This window comes from Schistocerca piceifrons, chromosome 3, assembly GCF_021461385.2.
Source record: "Schistocerca piceifrons isolate TAMUIC-IGC-003096 chromosome 3, iqSchPice1.1, whole genome shotgun sequence".
Lineage (NCBI taxonomy): Eukaryota > Metazoa > Arthropoda > Insecta > Orthoptera > Acrididae > Schistocerca > Schistocerca piceifrons.
The window spans coordinates 350,160,667-350,187,505 of NC_060140.1; the positions used below are offsets into that span (position 1 = coordinate 350,160,667).

At 38.9% G+C, this 26,839-nt stretch overlaps 1 protein-coding gene across 1 annotated transcript in view; it reads right to left on the reverse strand.

The window, feature by feature from the left end:
- The window catches only part of LOC124788654 (solute carrier family 22 member 1-like), a 100,472-nt gene that overhangs the window by 25,899 nt on the left and 47,734 nt on the right, over positions 1-26,839 (reverse strand). Inside the window, exon 5 of the mRNA XM_047255930.1 lies at positions 13,862-14,030. Within this exon, the coding sequence (XP_047111886.1) occupies positions 13,862-14,030 (169 nt within the window). The remainder of the gene's footprint in view (positions 1-13,861; positions 14,031-26,839) is intronic.

A 26,839-nucleotide genomic window follows, 5' to 3' on the forward strand; every position in this document is an offset into this window, starting at 1 on the left:
GTGGCCGATGGTGTTGTTGTTGTGGTTGTTGTTGTAGGCCGTTCATCAATATTGCCCGTCGGTTGTGTAGTGGTTCAGTGTGCCTGCGAGGCGGGCAACCCGCGACTGCAGTCTGTCAGTTTGGTTGCTGATACTCTAGGCGCCGTGATGTCTGATGGAGAAGGCCACAGCAATCTGGAGACCTCGGTGGCCAAGGTAGAGTCTGGTAAGCACGAAGACGCAGTACAATCTCTAGCACTGTGGGTATGCATTATCTTTTTGAAATGTGAACCCACGATGGATTGCCATGAAGGGCAGTAAAATGGGGCGTGGAGTACCGTCGAAACACGCCTTTGCCATAAGGGTGCCACGGATGACAACCAAAGGGATCCTGCTATGAAATGAAATGGCACCTCAGACCATCTCTCCTGCTTGTCGGGCTGTACGGTAGGTGACAGTCATGCTGGTATCCCATCATTGTCCGAGGCGTCTCCAGACACTTCTTAACTGCTCATCGAGGATCAGTACGGAGCAGGACTGGTCACTGAAGACAGTTCTACTCCAGCTTATGGGTTTCCAGGCCGGATATGACCGACACCATTGCAAACGGGGTTGTTGGTGCACAGAAGTGAACGGTAATCCGTGCAGATGACGTTGTGAGTTCAGCCCAACTTTCTGGCAACCGCCTATCGATGGGCATTGTGATCTCACTGAAGCATCAGTTGCACATCGGATTGATGATAACGATTAATCCGGAACTCTCACAGTCTTTCTGATAATTGCTCGGTTCTCACTTTCTGTCGTCTCTCTGTTGTTGTTGTTGTTGTTGTTGTTGTGGTCTTCAGTCCTGAGACTGGTTTGATGCAGCTCTCCATGCTACTCTATCCTGTGCAAGCTCCTTCATCTCCCAGTACCTATTGCAACCTACATGCTTCTGAATCTGCTTAGTGTATTCACCTCTTGGTCTCCCTCTATGATTTTTACCCTCCACGCTGCCCTCCAATACTAAATTGGTGATCCCTTGATGCCTCAACACATGTCCTACCAACCGATCCCTTCTTCTAGTCAAGTTGTGTCACAAACTTGTCTTCTCCCCAATCCTATTCAATACTTCCTCATTAGTTATGTGATCTACCCATCCAATCTTCAACATTCTTCTGTAGTACCACATTTCGAAAGCTTCTATTCTCTTCTTGTCCAAACTATTTACCATCCATGTTTCACTTCCATACGTGGCTACACTCCATACAAATACTTTCAGAAACTACTTCGTGACACTTAAATCTATACTCGATCTTAACAAATTTCTCTTCTTCAGAAACGCTTTCCTTGTCATTGCCAGTCTACATTTTATATCCTCTCTACATCGACTATCATCAGTTATATTTCTCGCCAAATAGCGAAACTCTACTACTTTGTCTCATTTTCTAATCTAATTCCCTCAGCATCACCCAACTTAATTCGACTACATTCCATTATACTTGTTTTGCTTTCGTTGATGTTCATCTTATATCCTCCTTTCAGGACACTGTCCACTCCGTACAACTGTTCTTCCAAGTCCTTTTCTGTCTCTGACAGAATTACAATGTCATTTTCGAACCTCAAAGTTTTTATTTCTTCTCTGTGGATTTTAATACCTACTCCGAACTTTTCTTTTGTTTCCTTTACTGCTTGCTCAATATACAGACTGAATAACTTTGGTGAGAGGCTACAACCCTGTCTCACTCCCTTCCCAACCGCTGCTTCCCTTTCACGCCCCTCGACTCTTATAACTGCCATCTGGTTTCTGTACAAATTGTAAATAGCCTTTCGCTCCCTGTAGTTTACCCCTGCCACCTTTAGAATTTGAAAGAGAGTATTCCAGTCAACATTGTCAAAAGCTTTCTCTAAGTCTACAAATGCTAGAAACGTAGATTTGCCTTTCCTTAATCTTTCTTCTAAGATAAGTAGTAGGGTTAGTATTACCTCACGCGTTTCAACATTTCTACGGAATCCAAACTGATCTTCCCCGAGGTCGGCTTCTACCAGTTTTTCCATTCGTCTGTAAAGAATTCGCGTTAGCATTTTGCAGCTGTGACTTATTAAACTGATAGCTCGGTAATTTTCACATCTGTCAACACCTGCTTTCTTTGGGATTTGAATTATTATATTCTCTCTAGGTCTACTAATTCCTTTTTGACGATGTATTCCACCATGTTTCACTCATTCCTGCCTACATCGTCATACAGTGGCAGCGCTCCTGTTCAAATGCCGAGTGATTCGCCGACTACACCAACCGGCTTCCTTGAGCCCAGTTACACGTCCTCTTTCAAATGTTGATATCTGCGTATACTGTTCCTCCGTCTGTCTGCAAGATATACTTACTGTTGAACTGAGTACGCGCAAAATCTTTATTCCCTCGTGTCGACATGTGCCCTGTTGACCATTCTTTCCAGCTGTGCGGCGATATTACGATCCAGCGTCACACACTCATCCATCTGTTGCCAAAGCTTATAATTTTGTGTTTTCCATCGATACCTGTATGAAAATCACTTAGTGATTAATTTGCATAACTCCCTACTGGTGCGTCTTTTTTTTTCCTTTCTTCGAGTGTATTTCAGAGGTTCTATGTGACATTAAAACTGGGGGTAAGATAAGAAACACCCGTCAGGAACAACGTTGATAAAGCAACAGTGTATGTAAGGTCAGGTACGTATAAAATTTAATGTGAAGACTGTCATTTTCACTTCATTCGACAAACAAGACGCAAGATAACAATGCGATATAGCGATTACATTAGTAAACGTGAAAACAATCGACAGACTATTAAATTTCATGTTAGAGTCGAACAGCATTCAGTTACAGATATTAGTGATAACTTACAAGTACCCCGTATAGAGGAGGAAGTGCGATACGGAGATTTATTACAAGTCGAAGTGTACACCAACTTGCTGACTGAGGCAATAGCATTCTAGATTAGATTAGATTAGTACTTGTTCCATAGATCATGAATACGACACTTCATAATGATGTGGAACGTGTCAGGTTAATAAAAGGTGTCTATACAAGATATTACATTACGCAAAATATTACATGACACTTAATAGTTTTAATTTTTTGTGGGGATTGGGGAAATTACCCACTTACTAGATCCAAAAATTCATCTAATGAGTAGGAGGATATGCAATTAAGAAATTCTTTTAATTTCCTTTTAAATGGTATATGACTATCTGTCAGACTTTTGATGCTTTTAGGTAAGTGCCCAAAGACTTTTGTGGCAGCATAATTTACCCCCTTCTCAGCCAAAGTTACATTTGACCTTGAGTAGTGAACATCATCCTTTCTCCTAATGTTGTAGCCATGTACACTGCTATTACTTTTGAATTCGTTCGGATTGTTAATAACAAATTTCATAAGTGAATATATATATTGTGAGGCTACAGTGAAGATGTCTAGCTCTTTAAATGAGTGTCTGCAGGATGATCTTGGATGAGCTCCACCAATTATTCTGATTACACGCTTTTGTGCAATGAACACTCTTTTACTCAATGATGAGCTACCCCAGAATATGATGCCATACGAAAGCAGAGAATGAAAATAGGCGTGGTAATCTAATTTACTCAGATGTATATAGCCAAAATATGCAATGTACCTAATAGCATAAGTAGCTGAACTCAAACGTTTCAGCAGATCCTCCGTGTGTTTTGTCCAGTTCAACCCCTCATCAATGCATACACCTAGAAATTTTGAATATTCTACCTTAGCTACCGATTTATGATCGAAGTCTATATTTATTAATTGTGTCATTCCATTTACTGTGTGGAACTGTATATACTGTGTTTTGTCAAAGTTTAATGAGAGCCCATTTGCAGAGAACCACTTAATTATTTTCTGAAAAACATCATTTACAATTTCACCAGTTAATTCTTGTCTGTTGGGTGTGATAGCTATACCTGTATCATCAGCAAAAAGTACCAGCTTTGCATCCTCGTGAATATAGAATGGCAAGTCACTAATATATATTAAGAACAGCAGAGGACTCAAGACCGAACCTTGCGGCACCCCATTCTTGATTGTTCTCCAGTTTGAGAAATAACCAGATTTTTGCATATTATGTGAATTGCTTACTTCAACTTTCTGCACTCTTCCAGTTAGGTATGATTTAAACCATTTGAGCACTGTTCCATTCATACGACAGTAGTTGAACTTATCTAGAAGTAGTCCATGATTTACACAATCAAAAGCCTTTGATAGATCACAAAAAATCACAACGGGTGACTTCCGGTTACTCAGAACATTTAATATTTCATTAGTGAAAGTATGTATAGCATTTTCTGTTGAAAAACCCATCTGGAAACCAAACTGACATTTTGTTAAAACTTCATTTTCACCAAGGTGTGAAGCTACTCTACAATATATTAGTTTTTCAAGAATTTTGGATAAGGTAGTCAGAAGAGATATTGGGCTGAAGTTGTTGACATCAGACTATCCCCTTTTTATGCAGTGGTTTAACAATGGCATACTTCAGTCTATCTGGGAAAATACCCTGCTTCAGAGAGCTATTACATATGTAGTTAAGAATCCCACTTATTTCTTCGGAACAAGCTTTTATTATCCTGCTGGAAATGCCATCAATTCCATGTCAGCTTTTATTCTTCAGAGAGTTTATTATCTTCCTAATTTCAGAAGGAGAGGTGTTCTTTATCAAGTTTCCATTCGCTTTGATGGTGATGCCATCATCCTATACTTTTGGTTGCCCTGTCTCCCTTGTAACTAATTCCAAATTGTTTTGATTTTGTTATCAGAGGTATTAATCTTCGACATGATGCACATGCTTCTGGACTTTTTAATATCCTTTCTTAATGTAGCACAGTAGTTTTTATAATATTTGGCTGTTTCTGGGTCATTACTCTTTCTTGTTGTTAGATATAGTTCCCTTTTGTGGTTACAAGATATTTTTATTCCTTTAGTAAGCCAAGGCTTTTGCATGGTTTCTTATAATTAGATTTAACTACTTTCTTGGGGAAACAATTTTCAAATTCTCTTACAAGTGTATCATGAAATAAGTTATATTTTAAATTAGCATCAGGTTCCTTGTACACCTCATCCCAGTCTAACTGCTTCAGATTTTCTCTCAAATTTCTAATTGTTGAGTCATTAATTGAACACACAACTCTGGAGGGTAATATTGAATTACTGAATGGAGCTATGTCATATACTGTAACTAACTGAGCATCATGATCAGAAAGCCCACTCTCAACAGGAGAAGAATTTATGTTTTTAAACCTATCTAGGTCTATAAAAGTGTTATCTATCAATGCACTGCTGTCCTTTACTACCCGAGTAGGAAAATTAATGACAGATGTCAAATTAAAAGAACCGAGCAAGACTTCCAGGTAATTCTTCATATTACACTCTTTCAGTGAATCAACATTGAAGTCCCAACAAATAATAGTTTGCTTTCCCCTATCTGACAGATAGCACAACAAGGCATCCAAGTTTTCCAGGAATAAATGAAAGTTTCCTGAAGGGGACCTATATACTGTTACAATTATAAAAGAGCCCTCCTTCAGTTTAAGTTGATAGGCACATGCTTCTATCTGTTGCTCTAGACAAAACGTTTTTGTATCGAAGCTTTCTACACAGTGATAACTTTTGACATATATGGCAACTCCTCCTCTCACCTTATTCTCTCTACTCCTATGTGCTGCTAGTTTATAACCACTGATATTTACCTTTTCCATATCAGACACAATGTGATGCTCAGACAGGCATGGTATATCTATTATATTATCAGATTCAATGTCATCTAAAAAAACAAGGAGCTCATCTACTTTATTCTTCATTCGCGGAATATTTTGGTGAAAAATGTTAACATTATTTTTTACTTAACTTTTGTGAGAATCTACTTTTATCTTTAATCCACCAATATTTTTGTTAAATATGGTAACATTATTATTTACTTTCCTGTTGTGAGAATTTTGTGAGTTTTGGACCTCTTTAGCACCTGCCTGCCTGAACTTCTCATTGGACACTTATATTAGTCTAAAAAAGAGGTATATCCATGAGTACTAGTGTCCCCCCTTATGGATTTCGCTAACAACCATTCCAGTTTACCCTTCCCTTTCCTATTGAGGTGTACGCCATGCCTTGTGAAATCCCCCCTATCAATAGGCTAGACAGGAAACAATCCAATGTCTGACAGAGTGGCCGCCCTACGCAACTAATCCAACTCCATATTTACCCTCCAGACAGAACTGTTCAACTGGGGCTGATCATGCTGCACAAAAGCAGGCACCAGCCCATCATTGGTATGGTTCGTTGCAGAGGCTCTTTTCACCAGGTCACACTCAATACCGTAGCCCTTATCCCTATCAATACTGTTACCCACTCCACCCACTATCATCACATGATCCTGCTTTGTGAAACCCTTGCACAAGGAACCTATATCTTCTACCACCTGGCTGAGACTTGCACTTAGCTTGAAATAGCTTGTGACCTGGTACCGGTCATCTAATTTTTCCTGCAAAATCTGGCCCACACCTCTTCCATGGCTGCTACCTAGCAACAGAACTTTCCTCTTACTTTCTACTTTTTTTGAAACAGTTGGTTTCCTAGTGAGATTCTGTTGCATCTTAACTAAATCCACTTCTGCTGAAGCCTCTTCCTTACTTAACTGTGGTAGCAAGGCAAATCTATTGGTTGTGCTAATTGGGAAACTGTCAGATACTGTTCTTTTTATGTGGCCCCTGTTCCCAGTTACCACTTCCCACCGCTCTTTACCCTCCTCCCCCTTAACATCTTCAGTTCCTCCTTTGCTCTGTCCAAATCAGTCTGAAGGGCTCTAATTTTCTCCTCCTGTTCAGCTATAATCCTATCTCTTGAGCAAACCCTGCAAAAGAATGGAAGAGTCTCGTTTGCTTCCCCAATTCCCACGCCGCTACAATTTCCCCAATGAAACCACATGTCACAATAGCTGCACAAAACCCCTGAACTAACTATCCTACTGCAGTTCACACACTTAGTATCCATGGTAGTTTGGAAATTAGTTAAGAGATTTACTAAGTGATAACGATAATATATTAAATACAGATGCAAAGGACACTAAATATGTGTTGGAAACTAATATGTAAGTAAACTTTTACCAAATGCACTTAAATTAGTGGTATAACGCTAAATATGCACGATCAAAAACTAGGCCTAAACAGCCGAATGTAACCAAAACGAACTTTTTGCGATAGGTGGAAGAATACATAAAAAAAAGAAAAACCTTTAATGGCAAGCTTGAAGAGCACACTAATGAACGTATTTAATTAATCTATACTTAAGATTGCGGTATAACGCTAAGTATGCACACTCGGAAAGTAAGGCAACGACGCGAAATATAAACAAAACCAACTTTTCGCGATTACTGGAATAATACGTAAATAAAAGAAAAACGTTTAATGGCGAGCTTGAAAAGCACCCTACTGAACGTATCTAATCAGTTAAACTACAGCAAATGCACTTCCAATTGCGATATAACGCTAAACATGCACACTCAAAAAATTAAGCCTAAGCAGCAGTAAGTAAACAAATGAACTTTTCGCGATTACTAGAACAATACGCAAATAAAAGAAAAACTTTTAATGGTGAGCTTGAAGAGTACACTAAAGAAAGTATTTAATTAGTTAAAAGTGTCCAACTACAATTAATTACAACCTAAATTACTTATCTTTCACGAGAGCTCTGTCTCCGTACGCGTGGCCTTGTGCAGGGCTACCAACGCCTATTCTCAATGAATAACCTAAATATAAAACCAGAAAACAATAGAAGACTTCATTCACTTTATAATACACGAAATTAATGAGATAAGACCTTGCATAAAATATATTTCAGTATAGTAGGTATTTGCTTCCTACTGTTATACATTGGATGTGTCATGCTGTTCGGCACTATAGAAATTTCTTTCCTTTCCTGCGCTTTCCATATGTTCTTACTTTCGACAATGCTGCAGAGAAACTCGCCATTCCTTACCTTATCAGTCCATCTAATTTATAACATCATGCTGTAGCAAATGATTCTATCCTCTTTTTCTAGTTTTTTCCACAGCCCATGATTCACTACCACACAATTCTGTGTTCCAACTGTACATCCTCCGAAATTTCTTACTTAAAATAAGTCCCATATTTGACATTTGTTTTTTTTTCAGTACTTCCCTCTTTGCCTCTTTTCCTGCGATTTACTTCTTCTTTGCTTCGTTCATGACTATTAAAATTTCTTAATTTAATCGTCTTCATAATCATCATTGCTGAGTTAAGTTTACCGTTAGACTCATTCCTACTATTCTTGTTTACTTTCGCCTTTTTCGATTTACTCTCAGTCCATATTCTATACTCATTAGAGTATTTATTTCATTCAGTAAATCCTATAATTCTTCTTCACTTCCACCGACGACAGCAATGTCATCAGCCAATCATGCTGTTAATAATCTTCCACTCTGAATTTTAATCCCACTCGCCAACCTTTCTTCTATTTCCGTCATTGCTCCATCGATATATACCTTGAAGAGTAGAGACGAAAATCTGTATCCCCTTCCTATAACCTTTTTAATTTGAACATGTCATTCCTAGTCTTCCATTCTTCTAGTTCCCTTATGGTTCTTGTACATGTTGCTACTTCTGTTATATAATATATATATATATATATATATATATATATATATATATATATATATATATATCGTTGTGCACCATCTTAGATTGTCGTAAAGGCACGCTACATCTCCACCATCGCTGACGTCCTCGGATATTAACCTGTCTAGAAATGACCAACGACACTGACGTCAACGACTCGCCGACAGCCCGAGCTACTTTGGAGATTGACTTTGAAAATCATAAAAGGTCAACTCTTGTAAACTAATTCTCTGAACAATACTGTAAAAACTTTGCGAAATCTGTGGTATTTTCTCGTTGTCACTGAATTCACATAATTTCAAATTATCACAGTGAATTTCATTTCTCTGTAACACTCATAATAATAATTAAAACTTATTTTGTTCGTAAAACCATTTCTTACTGTAGAAGATATGATTCTTCAAACCCATTATTGTAAATAACTACTATTTTAATTGGTGAGCTCGTAGTTGTTCAGTATTTATTTTGCATTCGCTTTTTAATTTATTAAGCATTTTCTTTTATGTTGTTTGATTATGTTAATTTTTTTGCTTGTTCTTCGTTTTTTTGTCAATTATCAAGTGGATTTTGTGTGTTGAGAAGTTGTCCAGTGCTCACCTTTACATTAGCAAACAGTAGCCCACCACATTTTACCCAGTGTGTTTGGTGCGTAAGGGATAAACATTTTTGGTTTTGACTGATATATGAACACTCATCAAGTTATAGTTTTAGGAACCTTGTTTGCGTATGTAGCGTATACTCAATTAACTCTGGGAGAAGCTAAATATTCTTAGTTTCAGTTACCCCCAAAACTTACGTAAGTGGGGAATCTGTGGAGACGTATCAGGATTCGTATCTTTTATTAGATGAACATGGTCATGTCGAACTAGATTAATATTCGAGAGGATCCTCCATTGTCATACATTGCACTGTACTGTGACAGGACAGTGTTATTTTAATTGTACTTTGACAGGATCTATTGATCTTTTGGTCTAAGTTCAAAATTTAATTTGTGGTTTAATTTGCTTTAGTCTGTTTTGTTTTGATTACGTCGACAGTACGATGAGTAAAGAGGAGGACTTGTAAACTAGCTTCCAGACATGGAGAAGTAAACCAATGGGATATAAATAAGCAGAATCTGTTGCGGAAAATGTAGAAAACGGGCCAACCACTAAACTGGAATCAAGCGTCAAAAGAGAAGTAGTTGGGAATGGAGGAATAGAATGCTTACACTGCTGTTAGCATAAACGGAAGAAGCACAGAATAAAGTTGAAGAAGGACAGAAGAAATTGGGGAAAATATGAAAAGCTTTAAGCTTTACTTTAATTTCTTGTCTAGCCTTAACTGGCTTAAACTGGAGTTGGAAGCTGGGAGGAAAAGAAAATTTCTGAAGTCGAGTTAGATGTAAATAAAGATTCTTCGAAGTTCGAAGATGATGTTGAAGAGGCTTTTAAAGAAACAGAATTTGAATTAAATGAAAAACAAAAGAAATTTGAAAATGTCATATAATATAGGGTAGAGTGCTTGAATAAAGACATTGTGAAGTCCAAGCTGATGAGTGCAAACGAGGCAAAACTGGAACGAAAGGCCACTGACATCAGATTTTTCAGGAACGTGGTAAAAAGCATCAGGCAGAAGTGGAAGCGATTAAAGAGACCAATTTTTGTAATTGGATAGGGTCGATAATTTAGAAAAAACTATGCAAACTAAAAGTTTTGTAGCACCACTGTTGGTAGAGCAGATAATGGATGGTAGTAGTTTTAATAGCACAGTGTTTGATCTTAATGGAAACATGTGTCCTCTATCTTTTATAAACAGTTGGAGAAGTCAGTTTTCTGCCCCTTACATACAGAAAGATAATCTAAGGAGCGCAAGTGCTTGCTTAGAGGGAGAAAATTTTGAGTAGGGAGCTGAGGCGCCACATAACTATGAGCATTCGAAGAATTTGTGTCAGTGTTTCTGGGTGAGCACTGGTCCAAGGAAAAACAAAGTGATGTTACAGAAGCTCTTAAGAAAGTTCAATGGTAAGATGGGAGTGAGAGGTGAAACATTCATATATCCCATAGAGTGAAAGAGATATTACTGAGGTACTAATGGGGACGTTACCACCTAGTAAAAGGTGTAGATTTAGAGGACATAATATTAATGTTAAAGATTTTCTGAATAGGGCGAGGGACGTAGATAGGTGGCAACCAAATTTCTCATTTCATGAAGGCAGAAATTATTAGTGGTACTATAAGAACAGGGATTAAATAAACAGAGCGAATTAATAAAGGCAATTGGAAGAGGAGAAAGAGGTCGAATGAGATTAGGAGTAATAAGAGAGTTTATTACAGACTGGGAGAGTCCCAGATGGGAAATGGACGCTGCAACACAGAGGACCTGTTCTGGGGTGGTTCAAGCTTTTGGCCCTGCAAATGTTACAAGTCGCTATGGTGAAACAAGAAGCTTAGTAGTCAGTATTGGTAATAATTCTAATTATGGTGTTAAGATGTGTAGAAGTGAAAATCTGATGACTGAAGATATTGTTTCTAACGTTGAGTATAGAACAGATGTGAAATCAGTAGGGTCATGTAGGGAAATGCTTTCATAGATGTATGGTGAAGTCAAAGAATATGAGGAGAAGCAAGAAGACAGAAAGAAGAAAAATGATACACTGCAAAATGAAAGTGATAATAGTGATTAGTGATAGTGGTAGTAGTGAAGAGTAAGATGAAAGAACACAAGAGAATGAATTTATTTTACATAACAGCTTGCAGGAAGAAGAGAGGAAGGAGAAGGACCACTTTCTGAAACCACTCAGGAGAAGACTACAACATCTTCCTTGGACCATGAAATAGACGTAGGTGTTGAAGAGAAAATTAATGTTTCATTATTAGTAAAGATAGCGGATTGGCAACGTGTAATGAAAAGGAAATAAATTCATGTGCAATTCAAAAAGAGTCAGAATAAGTTACAAATCCTAAATCAAGATCTGATGACTGGGCACATAGTAATACCGAGTAGGAATTATTACATGAGATACGTGACTGTGATAATAGGACAACCTTTTCTCAAAATTGGTGTCTATGGTAGAGAAGAGAAAACCCTTTTGGGTGCTGATAGTGAAATTAGTGTGGTTGTTGAGGGCCTTTGTAATGATGTCAAAGTACATAATGATGTAATATATGTGCCAGTAATTGGATTAAAAATAATGGGTGCTAGGGGCAAACTGATTGTAGATATCTCTTTGGGTATTGATTGGCTAATGGAGTGTGGAGACAGATTTGTTAGTTTGAATGTCAAAAGTATAGTGAATTTTGAGTATTTTGATGATTTGTTGGTAGATAGTAACAAACTACTATGACATCTGAATATAAATGTGTTGCCAATAGGAACTGATATTGAGGAATTATACCTTAACCTGATCTATAGCTGTGATAAAGATGAGAGTGGAATTACAGAAGAATTAAAGAACCAAATGAAGGCAGCTGAAGTATTAAATGAGCAACAGAAAGAGGAATTGAGAGAAGTTTTATGGGTAAATAGGGAAGTTTTCTCTGGCAAACTAGGTAAAGTTAAGAACTTTGAGTGTAAACAGGACACGAAACTGCGTGAGCCTTTTCAAAAATATCGTTTCCCATGTCATTTACAATAGAAGAAGCAATGTATGAATAAATAGAGATAGTGGTAGAATGTGAAGTCATAGAGAGTAAAATAAACCTTTGATCACTGTGGACACAAAAGATGGCAGTGTGAGGGTTGTTATAGATGCAGTATATTTAATACAATAGCGAGAAGAGAGACTCATCGCCCAGAAGATATGGAAAGACTATGAGGACAGTTGAGCTGGTGCTGTCAGCGAGTCGTCGATGGCCATGCCGTTAGTCTGTAATCTTTCAGCACGCAATCCAGAAACTATGGTCGTCTTGCTTTTCCTCTTGATCGTAGCCACCTATCGTGAATGTAGCAGGATTAAGCGATGTTCGTAGAATAGTATAACTGGCATATCTATAATCAGCATCGAAACAAGACACGCTTCTTTCAATTAATGCATGATCTATATGATCTATCCCAATGTTATAAGGCTTGTTAACTGTTACTAGCCACAATTGCAGATTTATAGTTTTCCTTTCGATTGTGGCTCAGCTCATTTCGCAGTTCAACCATCCATAATACGAAAGTGCGTTACATTACTTGCCATTTGAAGTAACAGTCCGCAGTTTACATCCAAGAGTCTGTGCTGTGCACAACAGTCACATCAGCTGTGCAGCAACTGGCACACTGTACGTGAGCGATTAGGGTTCAGAATATCGACTAAGCACACTAAAATGCTTTATGATATTTCTGTTTAATTACAGTCCACGGTATGCATTAAGTAGTTTGTGCTGTCTACAATCAAAACAGTGCACTTTCAGCATTCACGCAGCTTAGAAGTCTACACATGATAGTTTTTAAACGTAATGTACCGAATAGCAGGTCCCACTTATAAGCCTATGACACATGTGGTTTTCAATTCCTTGTCCACGGCCCATACCGAAATCACAAAAGGTATCACTATCCAAATGGTTATTTTACATTGTCAGTGGACACAATAAACCATAGCACTCACATGTTGTTGCTTTCTCTGTCGACCTATCGATATGGTTCTATACTGTTCAATACATTTCGCTTCACATTACACTTCTAAAAATTCCGAGTACAGTGATTTACAGTTTGATACAAAACTACAACTTCACAATAGTCTCTTCATGGAAAATGACTTTAAACAACATAATAATAAACGTCAGAAGTACAGCATCAAAACAAGATGAAAAATAACAATATCATTCATGACGACTGCGTGAGGTAAACAGAAACGTGGCTGTAGAAAGAAATTAATTTACAAAACTTATCTGGAAATAACCCGTTTAATATATAGCACGAAAATAAAGCGAAAAACAAGCAAAACGGAAGTACAGGCAAAAGAAGAAAAAGATATGTATCGTTCACATGATTTTGCCAAGCTTCTATGATCACACTTTACTTTCCCCCCACCACCAAACACTTCATATCCTTTGTCAACGTATTTTCAAATGTCACCTCCTCCCAGACGATGAACTCATTCCCGAAATCTTCAAATATCACAATTTTTACCCCATGTTCTGCTTTGCGTTTTTCGGTAACAAGGTTAATTCCAGTTTTTATGCATACGATACGTTGCTGCGTCTATACCAGAACGAGTATACGAAGTACACTCGCAGCATTTTGGGACAATATGTTTACATTACCTATGAAAGACAAATAGTGGAAGGTGGCAGGCCGCAACGAGTGAGAGGAAGTAGATCCAGTTGGGCAGCAGCCAGGCCACTAAACCAGCAAGTGACATTCCCACACCCATGCTGCAGTGGGCGAGCAGGCTGATGGCGGTCCGATGCCCCTTATCTGTCAGTTCTAGACCTGAAACAAACTATAGTTCCTTGGAATTTTTCTTTTACTATCTGTAATCTGTGGCAATGGCACTTAAATATAGAATTCATACTTTCATAGCCACGAATGTCACCTTTTCAGGCACAATACTTCTTCCATCAGATATCACCAGCAATGTGAGGCTGATGTTTGAGGATCCTGTTTAAAGGTCACTTCTCATAGGGAAAAGAGCCGTTATGGTGGAAGACATTATGCGTATAGTAGTCTTCCTGCGAGCTGGCAACAGCTTTTCGATTCTGGCTGTGTGCTGTGGAAATGGTGAGATGCAGTGACAGACAGAGGTCTAAACAGATACGGCTCTGTAGTTGGTTGGTTGGTTGATTTGGGGGAGCGGACCAAACAGCGAGGTCATCGGTGCCACTGGATTAGCCAACGATGGGGAAGAAAGTCGGCCGTGCACTTTTAAAGAAACCATCCCGGCATTTGCCTGAAGTGATTTAGGAAACTCATGGAAAACCTAAATCTGGATGGCCAGACGCGGTTTTGAACCGTAGTCCTCCCGCATGTGAGTCCGGCGTGCTAAACGCTGCGCTACCTCGCTTGGTGCTCTGTAGTCACAATGTAATGTAATAATACGACCACTGCTACGGACCAAAATTATAAATGTGTTTAATCAAAGTCATTCGATTTGACTAAGTCCTACGTCACCCAGTAGGACATGAACTGAAGAAAATCCACATCTTTTTGTGGAAAAAACACCTACCATTTTAATGGTCTCTACAGCCACCATAATAATTTATCTTGGGTCAGTCTATTTGACTAAGACCTACGTCATCCAGTAGGATATGAACTGAAGAAAATCCACATCTTTTTGTGGAAAAAAACCTACCATTTTAATGGTCTCTGCAGCCGCCATAATAATTTATTTTGCGTCAGTCACATTTTATACATTCTTAGAAATAAAATGGCGCAACACAGAGGAATTATCCGAACGAGACAGAAATCGGTGGATGTATTTGTGCAGTAAGACAAATGAATACAATTTCGGAAAAAAATGCTGATTTGTTCAGGACAAAAGAGCATCACAAACTGGGCAAGTAAATAGCACGTTCTTCCACCTCTGGCCCTTACACAAGCAGTTATTCGGCTTGATATTGATTGACAGAGTTGTTGGATGTCCGAGCACTAACAAAGAAGCTCGGAAGATATTCTCCGTAGTTGAGAACGAAACGTCAGGGAGAAGAAGTTCTACAGATCGACCACGGTAACTTAGCCGGGAAGTGTTTACTGATGAAGACGCCGGCCGTGAAAGCCTACATGGAATGACTAGAAAAGAAATTCTAGCCGTGTGCGGGAGGCCATTATCTTATTGAAATATAAGCCCAGGATGGCTTGCCATGATGAACAATAAAACGGTGCGTAGAATATCGTCGACCTTAAGCTGTGCCAAAAGGGTGCCTTTGATGCCATCCAAGGAGACACAGCTATGAAAATAAATGGCTTCCCAGATCATCACTTATACATCTACACAATACTCCACAAGCCACCTAGTGGTGGTAATTTCCGTACCAATATCTGATCCGTCCAACTCCCGAATACTGTGTGGGAAGAATGATTGTCGGTAAGCCTCTGTATTGGCTCTAATTTCTCGAATTTCCTTCTCGTGGTCAATACGCGACATGTATGTGGAGGGAAGGAATATGTTTCCCGTCGCCTCCTGAAAAGTGCTGTCCCGAAGTTTCAGTAGTAAATCTCTCCGTGATGCACAACGCCTCTCTTGTAACGTCTGCCAGTGGAGTTTGTTTAGCATCTCCGTAACGCTCTCTCGCCAGCGTGACGAAACGCGCTGCTCTCCGTTGGATCTTCTCTATCTCCTCTATCAGTCCTACCTGGTAGGGATCCCAGATAGATGAACAATACCCAAGAACCGTGAGAACAAGCACCTTATAAGCCACTTCTTTCGTGGATAACTTACATTTCCTTGAGATACTTCAGATGACTCTGAGACTGGTGTCTGCTTTTCCCACAATAAAACGGTGCGTAGAATATCGTCGACCTTAAGCTGTGCCATAAGGGTGCCTTTGATGCCATCCAAGAAGACACAGCTATGAAAATAAATGGCTTCCCAGATCATCACTTATACATCTACATAATACTCCACAAGCCACCTAGTGGTGGTAATTCCACTTAAGGTTGCTCTGGATAGTTACGCCTAGATATTTTATGTCAGACGCTGTCTCCAGCTGTTTGTCATCAATAGTGTAGCTGTACAGTAGTGGGTTTCGCTTCCTATGTATGCGCAATATGTTACATTTATTTACGTTCAGGGTACGTTCGAAATCATTGAACGCTTCTCTCTTTTGAACGCTTCTCTCTTTGCTCTCCTTACGCTCATTTTCGCTTCGTTCAGCTTTTGTTTGTCAGCTAGGTTTTTACTTCTCTTGAATCTGAAATGAAGTGCTCTTTGTTTACGTTGCGCTTTTCTAACACGGCTATTAAACCATGGTGGATCTTTACCATCCCTTAAAACCTAACTCGGAACATACTTGTCTAGGGCATATTGAACGATGCACTTGAATTTTTTCCATTTGTTCTCCACATCTTCGTCCTCATCACCGAATATTTGATGCTGACTGCTGAGATATTCTGAAATTTGTATACTGTCACCCTTGATGAGCAAAATATCTTCCTATCTTTCTTAACATTCCTTGTAGGAATAAATGCTGTTACAACCTTATGATCACTGATACCTTCCTCCACGTTAACTGATTCGATAAGTTCAGGTCTGTATGTTGTCAGAAGGTCTAAGACGTAACCCTCACGAGTTGGTTCTCCAACTATCTGCTCAAGGTAATTTTCCGACAAGACATCCCGAACAATGCCACACAATTCCCTGTCTCTGGCACCAGTTTTGATGGCATAACACTCCCAATATATACCTGGGAAGTTGAGGTCACCTACTATTACAACGGCATGATCAGGAAAATTACTAATGGTATTCTGCAAGCTCTGTCTGAAGCGCTCTACCACTACAGATCCTGAGTCAGGTGATTATAAAAGCATCCGATCACCATTTTTGACCGTTCTTTGATACTCAGTTTCACCCAGATTAATTCACATATGGAATCCGCGATAAGCGGCCTGGATTTTATCGAATTTTTTACTGTAGTAAACACGCCGTCACCATTGGCTACTAACCTATCCTTAGGATAAACATTTCGGTCTGAACTTAGGATTTCGTTGACAATGACGTCTGGGTTCAACCAGCCTTCTGTTCCCAATACTACCTGTGCATTATAACCTTCAATAAGCGATACTAATTCTGGGACCTTTCCTTGTATGCTCCTGCAGTTTACTAGAATCATATTAATCTTTCCTATCTCTGATCTCCGAGGACCAAGATTCTATGAGGTCACTGTGGCTGATTTAACAGGCAAATCGTGTTTGCTCCCAAGTAAGGGACTCCTTAACCTAAATAAGCCCCATGTGCACGCCACACGTACTCCGCTACCCTAGTAGCCGCTTCCTGCGTGTAGTGTGCGCCTTACCTATTAATCGGAATCCTACAATTCTGCCCCCGATAGCGGAGGTCAAGAAATTCGCATCCGATATCGTCGCATAGCCGTCTGAGCCTCTGGTTTAGACCTTTCACTCTGCTCCAAACCAGAGGACCACGATCAACCCTGTGTACGATACTACAAATAGATTTTCCTGCATCCTGCGTGCGTTGCTAGTCGCCTTCAACAAATCAGCCAGCCACCGAAAGTTGTTTGATTGGTGGAAGCGTAGAGCCTCGGAGTCGGCTGTCAGTTTTGCAACCTTGAAATATTTTTCTAGTTTGCTGAAGTGGATATTGCAATTAGAGTATTTCCCCCAATATGTGAACTTTGACCAAGTAAAAGGAGTAAACTACAACGGAAAGCACTTGATCTTCTGCAATATTTTCTTCCGTGCATTACTTTAAATAAGAGATGTCGACCAAATCATCTGGAGAGAATGATCGTGACATATAACAGGAGACATTAACATCCTTTGCCTTTGAATGTGGTGTTTATCGCCAATTTTAGTATTTTGTAAGCGTCGTTTACAAGCACAAGTAAACAGAGTAGTGTAATTTAGTTTCTGTTGTGAAGTATTGTCTTCATTAGTTACTTTAGTTTTAATGTAATCTACTAATAGTTGGAAATGTCCGATATTAACTTGAAAAGTATTCCCTAGAGACGGAAAGGATTGCGAGTAAATAACTACTTGTTACGCTCTACTTACCACGGAACGCCGTAAGTATTTGCTACGAACTAAATATTATTTGATTTTGGGCAAATGCTTTTAAATACGACCAAAAAGCATTAAATGCTTCCTTCTAGCATGCGTGTAGCAGCAGCAGCAGCAGAATGAGGAAATTAATAGCGATAATGAAAGTAATAATCGAAGTATTTGGTATCTTCATACTCTACAATGGTACGTCTCGATCTAAGAAACTTCTTCAAATAATGGAAACTTCAAAAGTCTTCCAATCGAGGCTGTGATGGCTATAAGCGACTCCCGCTGAAATGAGGATTCTGTGTTAGAAGCCTGCTGATAATTCAGTTGTTAAGAGAGGGCCTAAGTGTATCATACGTTACGAAACAATCATGAATGTAGCAACTGTGGGCTTAAGTGGTTTTTTGGGTTAATTTCAGTTTCTTAGTTGTGAGGTATGGATCCGATTTTCATTTCAGTCATATATTTTAAAGAAACATGATCAGATCTCCATCTCATTTAGTAATGCCAACTGAAGAACGTCAGGTTGCACCGTAAATCAGAATCCGCTTTGTAAACATCGTATCTCTTCGTGACCAACAGAGGCGCACGAGGGAGACAGGCTGTAGCGCTTACGTCACAGCACGTGACGCTGCAGGTCTTACAAGGGCCAGCAGCCGTCTCCGGCGGGGAGCGAGTAACTATTTCAAACGAGTTTAGTAATTCCTGACTGCGTGTTTAGATGCATGCAAGTTCTCCATAACACACGACAAAATTAAGACGTATCTTGCGTCCTTTTCAATTAAACATTGCTTTCCTATATGCAGTACTTAGCTGCAGATAATAACAAATAAGGTATCTGTATTTTCTTTAGTTTTCGTGCTTCCCGAGAAAATAAGAAAAGCTGGAGACGAAGCATTCTAATGGGGCTTGGAAGAAGTTTCGAGACGTCAGGCCACATATAACTAAACAAACAAGACTTAAAAAACATTACCGAACTGCAGTGCTCCCCGAAATGTAACAACGTTGGATGGTGTAATATGAAACTGAAAGGCAAAAACTGTTCATACTGTTATCATCGATATACTTGAAAAAGATGTTAAACCATTTCTTTAGAAAGTAATATTAAAAAGTCAACATTTAATAAATACTCATTTCTTTTCCGAGATCTGTATGAGAGTAAACTGGCGAAGTCTCTGGGATAATTTGTACACTTTATTATCCATTGGCCATGAACTGGATAATTTATTCTTTCGCATCTGGAGAAAAATATAGTTACCTACATGTCAGACATCTGAAGCAGAAACAGGTAATTTTAAATTGTTAACTAAATTTTTCTGTACCATCGTAAGCTCAGGCTATCTGTCTTACACTTGAAAATTGGCTCAGTAGTTTAATGGCATTTCCTGGAGTGAGTGATAAATGTCTCTCTACATTGCTAATTAACAGCTGGGAATAATTTATTAAATAGTTTACTTAACATACTTCTATTTTAATCAATTATTCTTCAAAATAAGAAATAATAATCAGTATTTCACCACCGCGATTTGCTTTGAAAAACCCAGTTACTCAATTAACTATTTTTTATGTGATCTAAGGAAGTTTGGTATAGAAAATGTTCTGAATGACAAAATATCAAGTAGTGACGGAATACTCTAACGGTGGAACTCATGTATATTTACCTAAAAGTATTATTGTAATTTCACCTTTTCACTAAAAGTGTTTTAGATGGAGAGAAGAAATTTTCCGAGATTAGCGAAAATATCGAAAAAAAGACGCACCAAGGAGGAACTATCCAAATGGGACGGAAATCAGTGCATGGAAAACGGCGCTCAGGCTGATGCCGTGTTCCTTGATTTCAGTAAGGCATTTGACACCGTCCCGCATTGCCGTTTAATGAAAAAAATACGAGCTTAGGGAGTATCGGAGCAGACCTGCGACTGGAATCAAAACTTTCTAGCAGATAGAACTCAGCACGTCGCTCTTAATGGAACTAAATCGCCAGATGTAAAGGCAATATCCGAAGCACCACAGGGAAGTGTGATAGGACCGTTGCTGTTCACAATATATATAAATGATCTAGTAGAAAGCGTCGGATGCTCTTTAAGGCTATTCGCAGATGATGTAGTTGTTTATACCAAAGTAGCAACACCAGAAGACAGTAAGAATTTGCAGAACGACCTGCAGAGAATTGATGAATGGTGCAGACTCTGGCAGTTGACCCTGAACGTAAATAAATGTAACATATTGCGCATACATAGGAAAAGAAATTCAGTACTGTACAGTTACACTATTGATGACAAACAGCTGGATACAGCGTCTGCCGTAAAATATCCAGGTGTAACTATCCAGAGCAATTTTAAGTGAAATGGCCATATAAAACAGGTAGTAGGAAAAGCACACATAAGACTCAGATTCGTCGGAAGAATCTTAAGGAAATGTAAGTTATTCACGAAAGAAGTGGCTTGTAAGGTGCTTGTTCGCCCGATTCTTGAGTATTGTTCATCCATCTGGGATCCCTGTCGGGTAGGACTGATAGACGAGATAGAGAAGATTCAACGAAGAGCGGCGTGTTTCGCCACAGGATGGTTTGGCTGGCGTGAGAGCGTTACGGAGATGCTAAAGAAGCTCTACTGTCAGACGTTACAAGAGAGCCGTTGTGCATCACGGAGAGATTTACTACTGAAATTTCGGGACAGCACTTTTCAGGAGGACTCAGACAACATAGTACTTCTCCCCACCCCCCACATACAACTAGCGTATTGACCACGAGGAGAAAATTCGAGGAATTACAACCAACACAGAGCCTTACCGACAATCATTCTTCCCACGCACTATTCGCGACTGGAACAGAGTTGGAGGGATCAGATAGTGGTACCGAAAGTATCCTCCGCCACACGCCATTAGGTGCCTCGCGGAATATGATGTAGAAATTCTAACTCTGTCGAACTCCACTTCCAGTTGACTGATATAGCAGAAGATTGTTTACCACCGCTCTTTCTCACCAGAAAATATGCTGTTCGCTTACTGGGCGCTGTAACTATACTGCAACAGTAATTTCATGTCTAAGCAATGCATACGAATTGCAGAATTTAATAGTGCCGTAGCTTCCAGTGTTGTATATTTCTGACCTAAACTGGCTCTGCATCATTGCAGGTCTGAGGCACTGCAACGTCATACTGACACCAATAGTGTGCCCGTACTGCCAACGTCGGTATTCGTTTCACCTGATTTTGTAGCTACTGAATTTCAAGGCAAATGACCTCTCAACATGAGAGGATTCATTCCGTTCCTCCTTCCCTTCTGGAAGATTACTTTTCTGGTAAGCAACCTTTTTCTCTTCTAACCAGCGAAATACGACAAAATGCGGCCAGTAATTGCCTCACAAACCGCTATTCAATGCTGTTAAGGAGATTTCCTTTAACATAGTCGTAAGTGAAGGAATGTAATTTAAAACACTTTCAGGAGGAAATTCGCAAACTTAGCGAATAAGAAAACCTTATTGGCCAGGAAGCAAAAGGTTTAAAAACAATGTCTGCACAGTCAGGACCAGGGCGATCTTGTCGTCTGATAGTGCTGCATTATAGTTTGATTAAGAGGTATCACACGTTGTGTTCCTTTAGATGTGGAAATCGTTAATTGGAACCTAGTTTAACATCTAAGGGTATACAAAATGATTAACAACAGAAGGCTGAGTTCATGAGTTCACACCGAAACTGAGGTGTATTTATAACGGGGAAAGCAGGGTAGACCATTTGTCCCTGCCTTCTTCCAATGGACATTGGAAGTCATATACACAAATGTTTACAATGCTACGAGTACTTTGAACGTTACAATAGACGTTGTCGTCCTAAACCGATTACAAACTGTCTGATTTACCTACTCCACTATTTTACCACTTGCATGAAGCGTTTCTGTGGTGCAATATGTGAGGTAACACAGGTAATTTAACCGTTAAGCTCTCATAATAGTGTTATTATTATTATTATTATTAGTATCTACATCTACGTCTACATCTACGTGATTACTCTGCTATTCACAATAAAGTGTACAGGCTAAAAGTATTATGCCCCTACTAATATCTAAAGGGATTTATTCAACGTAGCATAAGGAATTTCATCGGTCACATGTCTAGTATATATGGTAAGTTAATATCAGATTTTAAAAGGTATTTTATTGTAGTTAAGAGTAACTGTTTAACATTTTGGTGATGATTAAATAATGTGTTTATTCATTTTGAAGTGAGTACTTAAAAGTTTTGGACATTTGAAAAAGTCAGTAATAAGATAACGTTAAGGTATATTAGTGTAAACTTAAATTGGTATGAATTACATGCACGTAACTTAAATAGTACATGAGTTACTGGAGGTCAAAGTAGCCGATTACTATCGATCGCGTCAGGCCATAACTACCCTACAGTTACACGTAGAAACGGTAGCATCATGCTTATAAATATATTTATTCATCTGTGTCTTTGTTTATATCCAATATATGCTATTCATGAAGAAATTGGTCAATTATTTAATGTGTTTTAGAAAGCACAGAGACGTTAGGCTACTTGCATACTTTTGCTTGATATTCCTTTGATATATGTCTATTTAATTTGTTTATGTATTTAATAACGTGTGTTAAAGCGTGTTTATGGTTACGCCATTGGAATATTTACCGGTTGATTATAAAGTCAGTATAAATTTGAAAACTGAATAAATCACGGAATAATGTAGATAGAGAGGAATGACATGGGGTTTTATTAGAACCAAAAAAATACAAAAGTTCAAAAAATGTCCGACAGATGGCTCTTCATCTGATCAGAACAGCAATAATTAGCATAACAAAGTAAGACAGAGCAAAGATGATGTTCTTTACAGGAAATACTCAATATGTCCACCATCATTCCTCAACAATAGCTGTAGTCGAGGAATAATGTTGTGAACAGCACTGTAAAGCATGTCCGGAGTTATGGTGAGGCATTGGCGTCGGATGTTGTCTTTCAGCATCCCTAGAGATGTCGGTCGATCACGATACACTTGCGACTTCAGGTAACCCCAAAGCCAATAATCGCACGGACTGAGGTCTGGGGACCGGGGAGGCCAAGCATGACGAAATTGACGGTTGAGCACACGATCATCACCAAACGACGCGCGCAAGACATCTGTCGGACATTTTGAGAACTCTGGTTTTTTTTTCTAATAGAACCCCATGTCATTCCAAGCATGTGTGTCAGTTTTTACCTCTCTATCTACATTATTCCGTGGTTTATTAAGTTTTCAAATTTATACTGACTTTTTAATTCCCCAGTATTTAATTTCAAGTTATTTAAATGTAACTCCAGTATTTCGTATGTGTTTAAATATGTCTGTGAGTGTACGTTGGGCTGGAGACATGGCGTGAGCGCTCTAGCCAATCACAGCGCTCATGAATGGAGAGACTGGATGGTACCAGGAGAGGAGTTGGGGATAAAACGACGCGAAGGACACACGGTCGCGAGAGAGACTTGAGGTGTGGAGCGGTTTGCGCGTGGTCGCGAGAGATAGAAATACTTCGGAATGCCGTCTTGTAAACTTGTGAGATTTCCCGGGTTTCTGCAGTGAAGACGTAGTATGCGTTTAGAAGTGAATATCTCGCGTTCATAATTAATTAAGTGCAGTAGGCATCTGTTGTTTCCTTATTATTCAACTTATATTTTATTTGATCGCTGGACCATCGACACCAATAAGTGTTTGCAGAAATATACCGCATTCTCAAAAGAACTTCTACTATCGTAATCATCATTTAAAGTCGTTAAGATAGTATCTGCAGATTTTATTTAATTGCAATCTTTCATTTATAAATTTATATGTTACACTCATAATTCGCAATTGCCGAGTGATAGAAACCTTCGACTATTCGATTCATGTGTGCATTCTTATCGTATACTAAAGACTCAGCAGTATTTGGCCTGTAATGCGGCAACTACGTATCCCAGCCCCTAGACAACGAAATCAGCCAAAACTTTTAATATTGCAACGTTGAGTCAGGGGGTACGTAGTTGAGGGCCACCTCATTTCATTCATCAAATTGTTTGAAATCCCACAGGCTATCGTATTTTAGTTAACTGCGTTACCTCACATATTACACAACAGAAGTCTATAACAGCGCTTCATTCACGTGGAAGGGTAGTCGACCAGGTAAAGTGGTAAGTGTGTAATATTCGGGTTAGAACTCTGCCGCTTCCATCAATTTTCATTCGTAGTAAACAAAGAACTGTTAGATTAGGACGACAACGCACTTTTGGTATTGTAAACATTTGTGTATGCGGCTTCCAATGTTCACTGGAACAAGGCTAGTACAAACGGCTTTTCCTGGTTTCTCTGCTATAAGTACACCTCAGTTAGAGGATAAACTCAGCCTTCGGTTGTGAATCGTTTTGTATTTGTAGCAGTACCATACCCTTATATGTTAAACTCGGTTTCAACTAACGCTTTCCACAGGTACAGGAACACAACATGTGATACATCATAGGTAAACTACAATGCAGTGCCAATGGCTATAAGTGCTTGGATTCAATCCGTTTCCAGAACAAAAAAGTTCGTCATGTCGTTTAAAGTTGAGACATGGACAAATAATTACTCAATCACGACTGCAAAGAAAGTACTGGTGATCCGATGTTAATTTTGAAAGCGCATGTTGCTATTAATCGGGTTGTTTTTAACTGGCTATTTCAAAATTCAGTATATGGCCAAACGCACAAATCAGGAAGAACGTTTCGCAGGTGTGGATAAACCTTATAAAGAGCAAAATTTCTTCGAACTGTTAGAGAACTTCAGAAGTCTAGATATTGTCTCTAAATTTCTTGTTCGTAAAAATATTTAATTTTATTTAAAGATTGCTGGAATGGCTTATGCAACGGAGCTAGTTAACTCAAATTCTAATGAGTGTGGTACTGATTTTGAAATGTCACTTACTGTAATGAAATTGAGTTTAGAAGTGTCAAGGACCATCTCATCTCTAACGACGCATTTTCTAGTATTCGCAACATAATGGTTTTGATTACATCTGGACTGATTACCTTAAAGAACAGTGTTCTCTAGTGATATCTTGCGGTATTCATTTTGTGTAGTCGAACGACTGTAGTGCAGAGATATTAGAGGACCGGCACGACAGCTGCGTTATGTGGGATGCATGCATATCAGGCGAAATGCATTTCAGGTAGTTCGGATGCTTTTGCGTATGATAGCACATTCTCAGAAGTTTCTTCCTCAAACTAAGGCCTATGTTTGATACTAGCAGACTTCTCATTGTGAGGAATTCTCTATTTGCCTGTGCTACTCTGCTTTTTATGTCCTTGTTTCGTCCTTCATGGGTAATTTTGCTTCCAAGGCAGAAGAATTCATTAACTTCGTCTACTTCGTGATTACTTCTTTTGATATGAAGCTTCTCACTATTCTCATTTCTGCTACGTGTCATTAACTTTGTATTTGTGCGGTTTACTGTCAATCCATATGCTATAGTCATTACGCTGTTCATTCCATTCAAGAGATCCTGCAATTCTTCAATATTCATTCAGGATTCCAATGTTGTCAGCGAAGCTTATCATTGACATCCTTTCATCGTGAATTTTAATTCCACTCTTCTACCTTTCGTTTTTTTTTTTTTTTTCATTTCCGTCATTGCTTCTTCAATTCATAGATTGAACACAACTTTTCTCTCGGTATTTCAGTCTTATTGTTCCCTTTTGATTCTTGTACATACTCCATATTAAGCTCCTTTCTGTATAGCTTACTACTGTTTTCCTCTGATATTAGAACATCTTACACCATTTTACAGTTTCGAATTCTTGTCTTCGTGAGGTCAACGAATACTGTGAGGGTGTCTTGATTTTTCTTCGGCCTTGCTTCCATTATTAAGCGCCACGTCAGGATTGCCTCTCTGGTGGCTTTACCATTTTCGGAAGTATATTGTCTTTTAAGGTCTAATTGTGCAGAAGTGAAAGGATTTTAAGCTGATTGTTTTAAAACAAAATGATAATAAGAACAATGAAAATTGTGTTATTTATTTAGAAAAACAAGTTACACCAAACAGCTAGCAACCATTCGCCACGATGACTGCCAGTCCCAATGCGTGCTGTATTTTACACCAGGGCAGACAATTTCACTGTACTCATTCAAACATTAATTATGTTTGTTGTATGGCGATACAATTAGATAAGATATTAGCCGCCACTTTATTTTCAGTGTCTATCGGATTTCATGCAGCAGAGACTTTGTATAACCTCAAAAGAAAATATTTATAGTAGTGAAGTTTTCACTTTCGAGTCCAACGATGAGGTGATTGTTCAGGGTGTAAGAACAATGATATTGAAATGGGCTGGTGCACTGTTGGGATTAAACCGCATTCGCTAGCTATCAACAGGAAGTACATATCGTTAAAGTCCTTCTGGGAGGACTTATAACATACCTCTTCAATGTTGCAAATCACATGGCTTTCATCACACCGGACGGTCGTGATTATTTGGAAGTGAGCAGCACCGAATGGAATTCCAAATACTAAGATTCACAGTTTTTACTTAGCTGACTGCTTTGGTGAAGGCTTCGTCATCTTCTTTAGTGACATGGTAATGT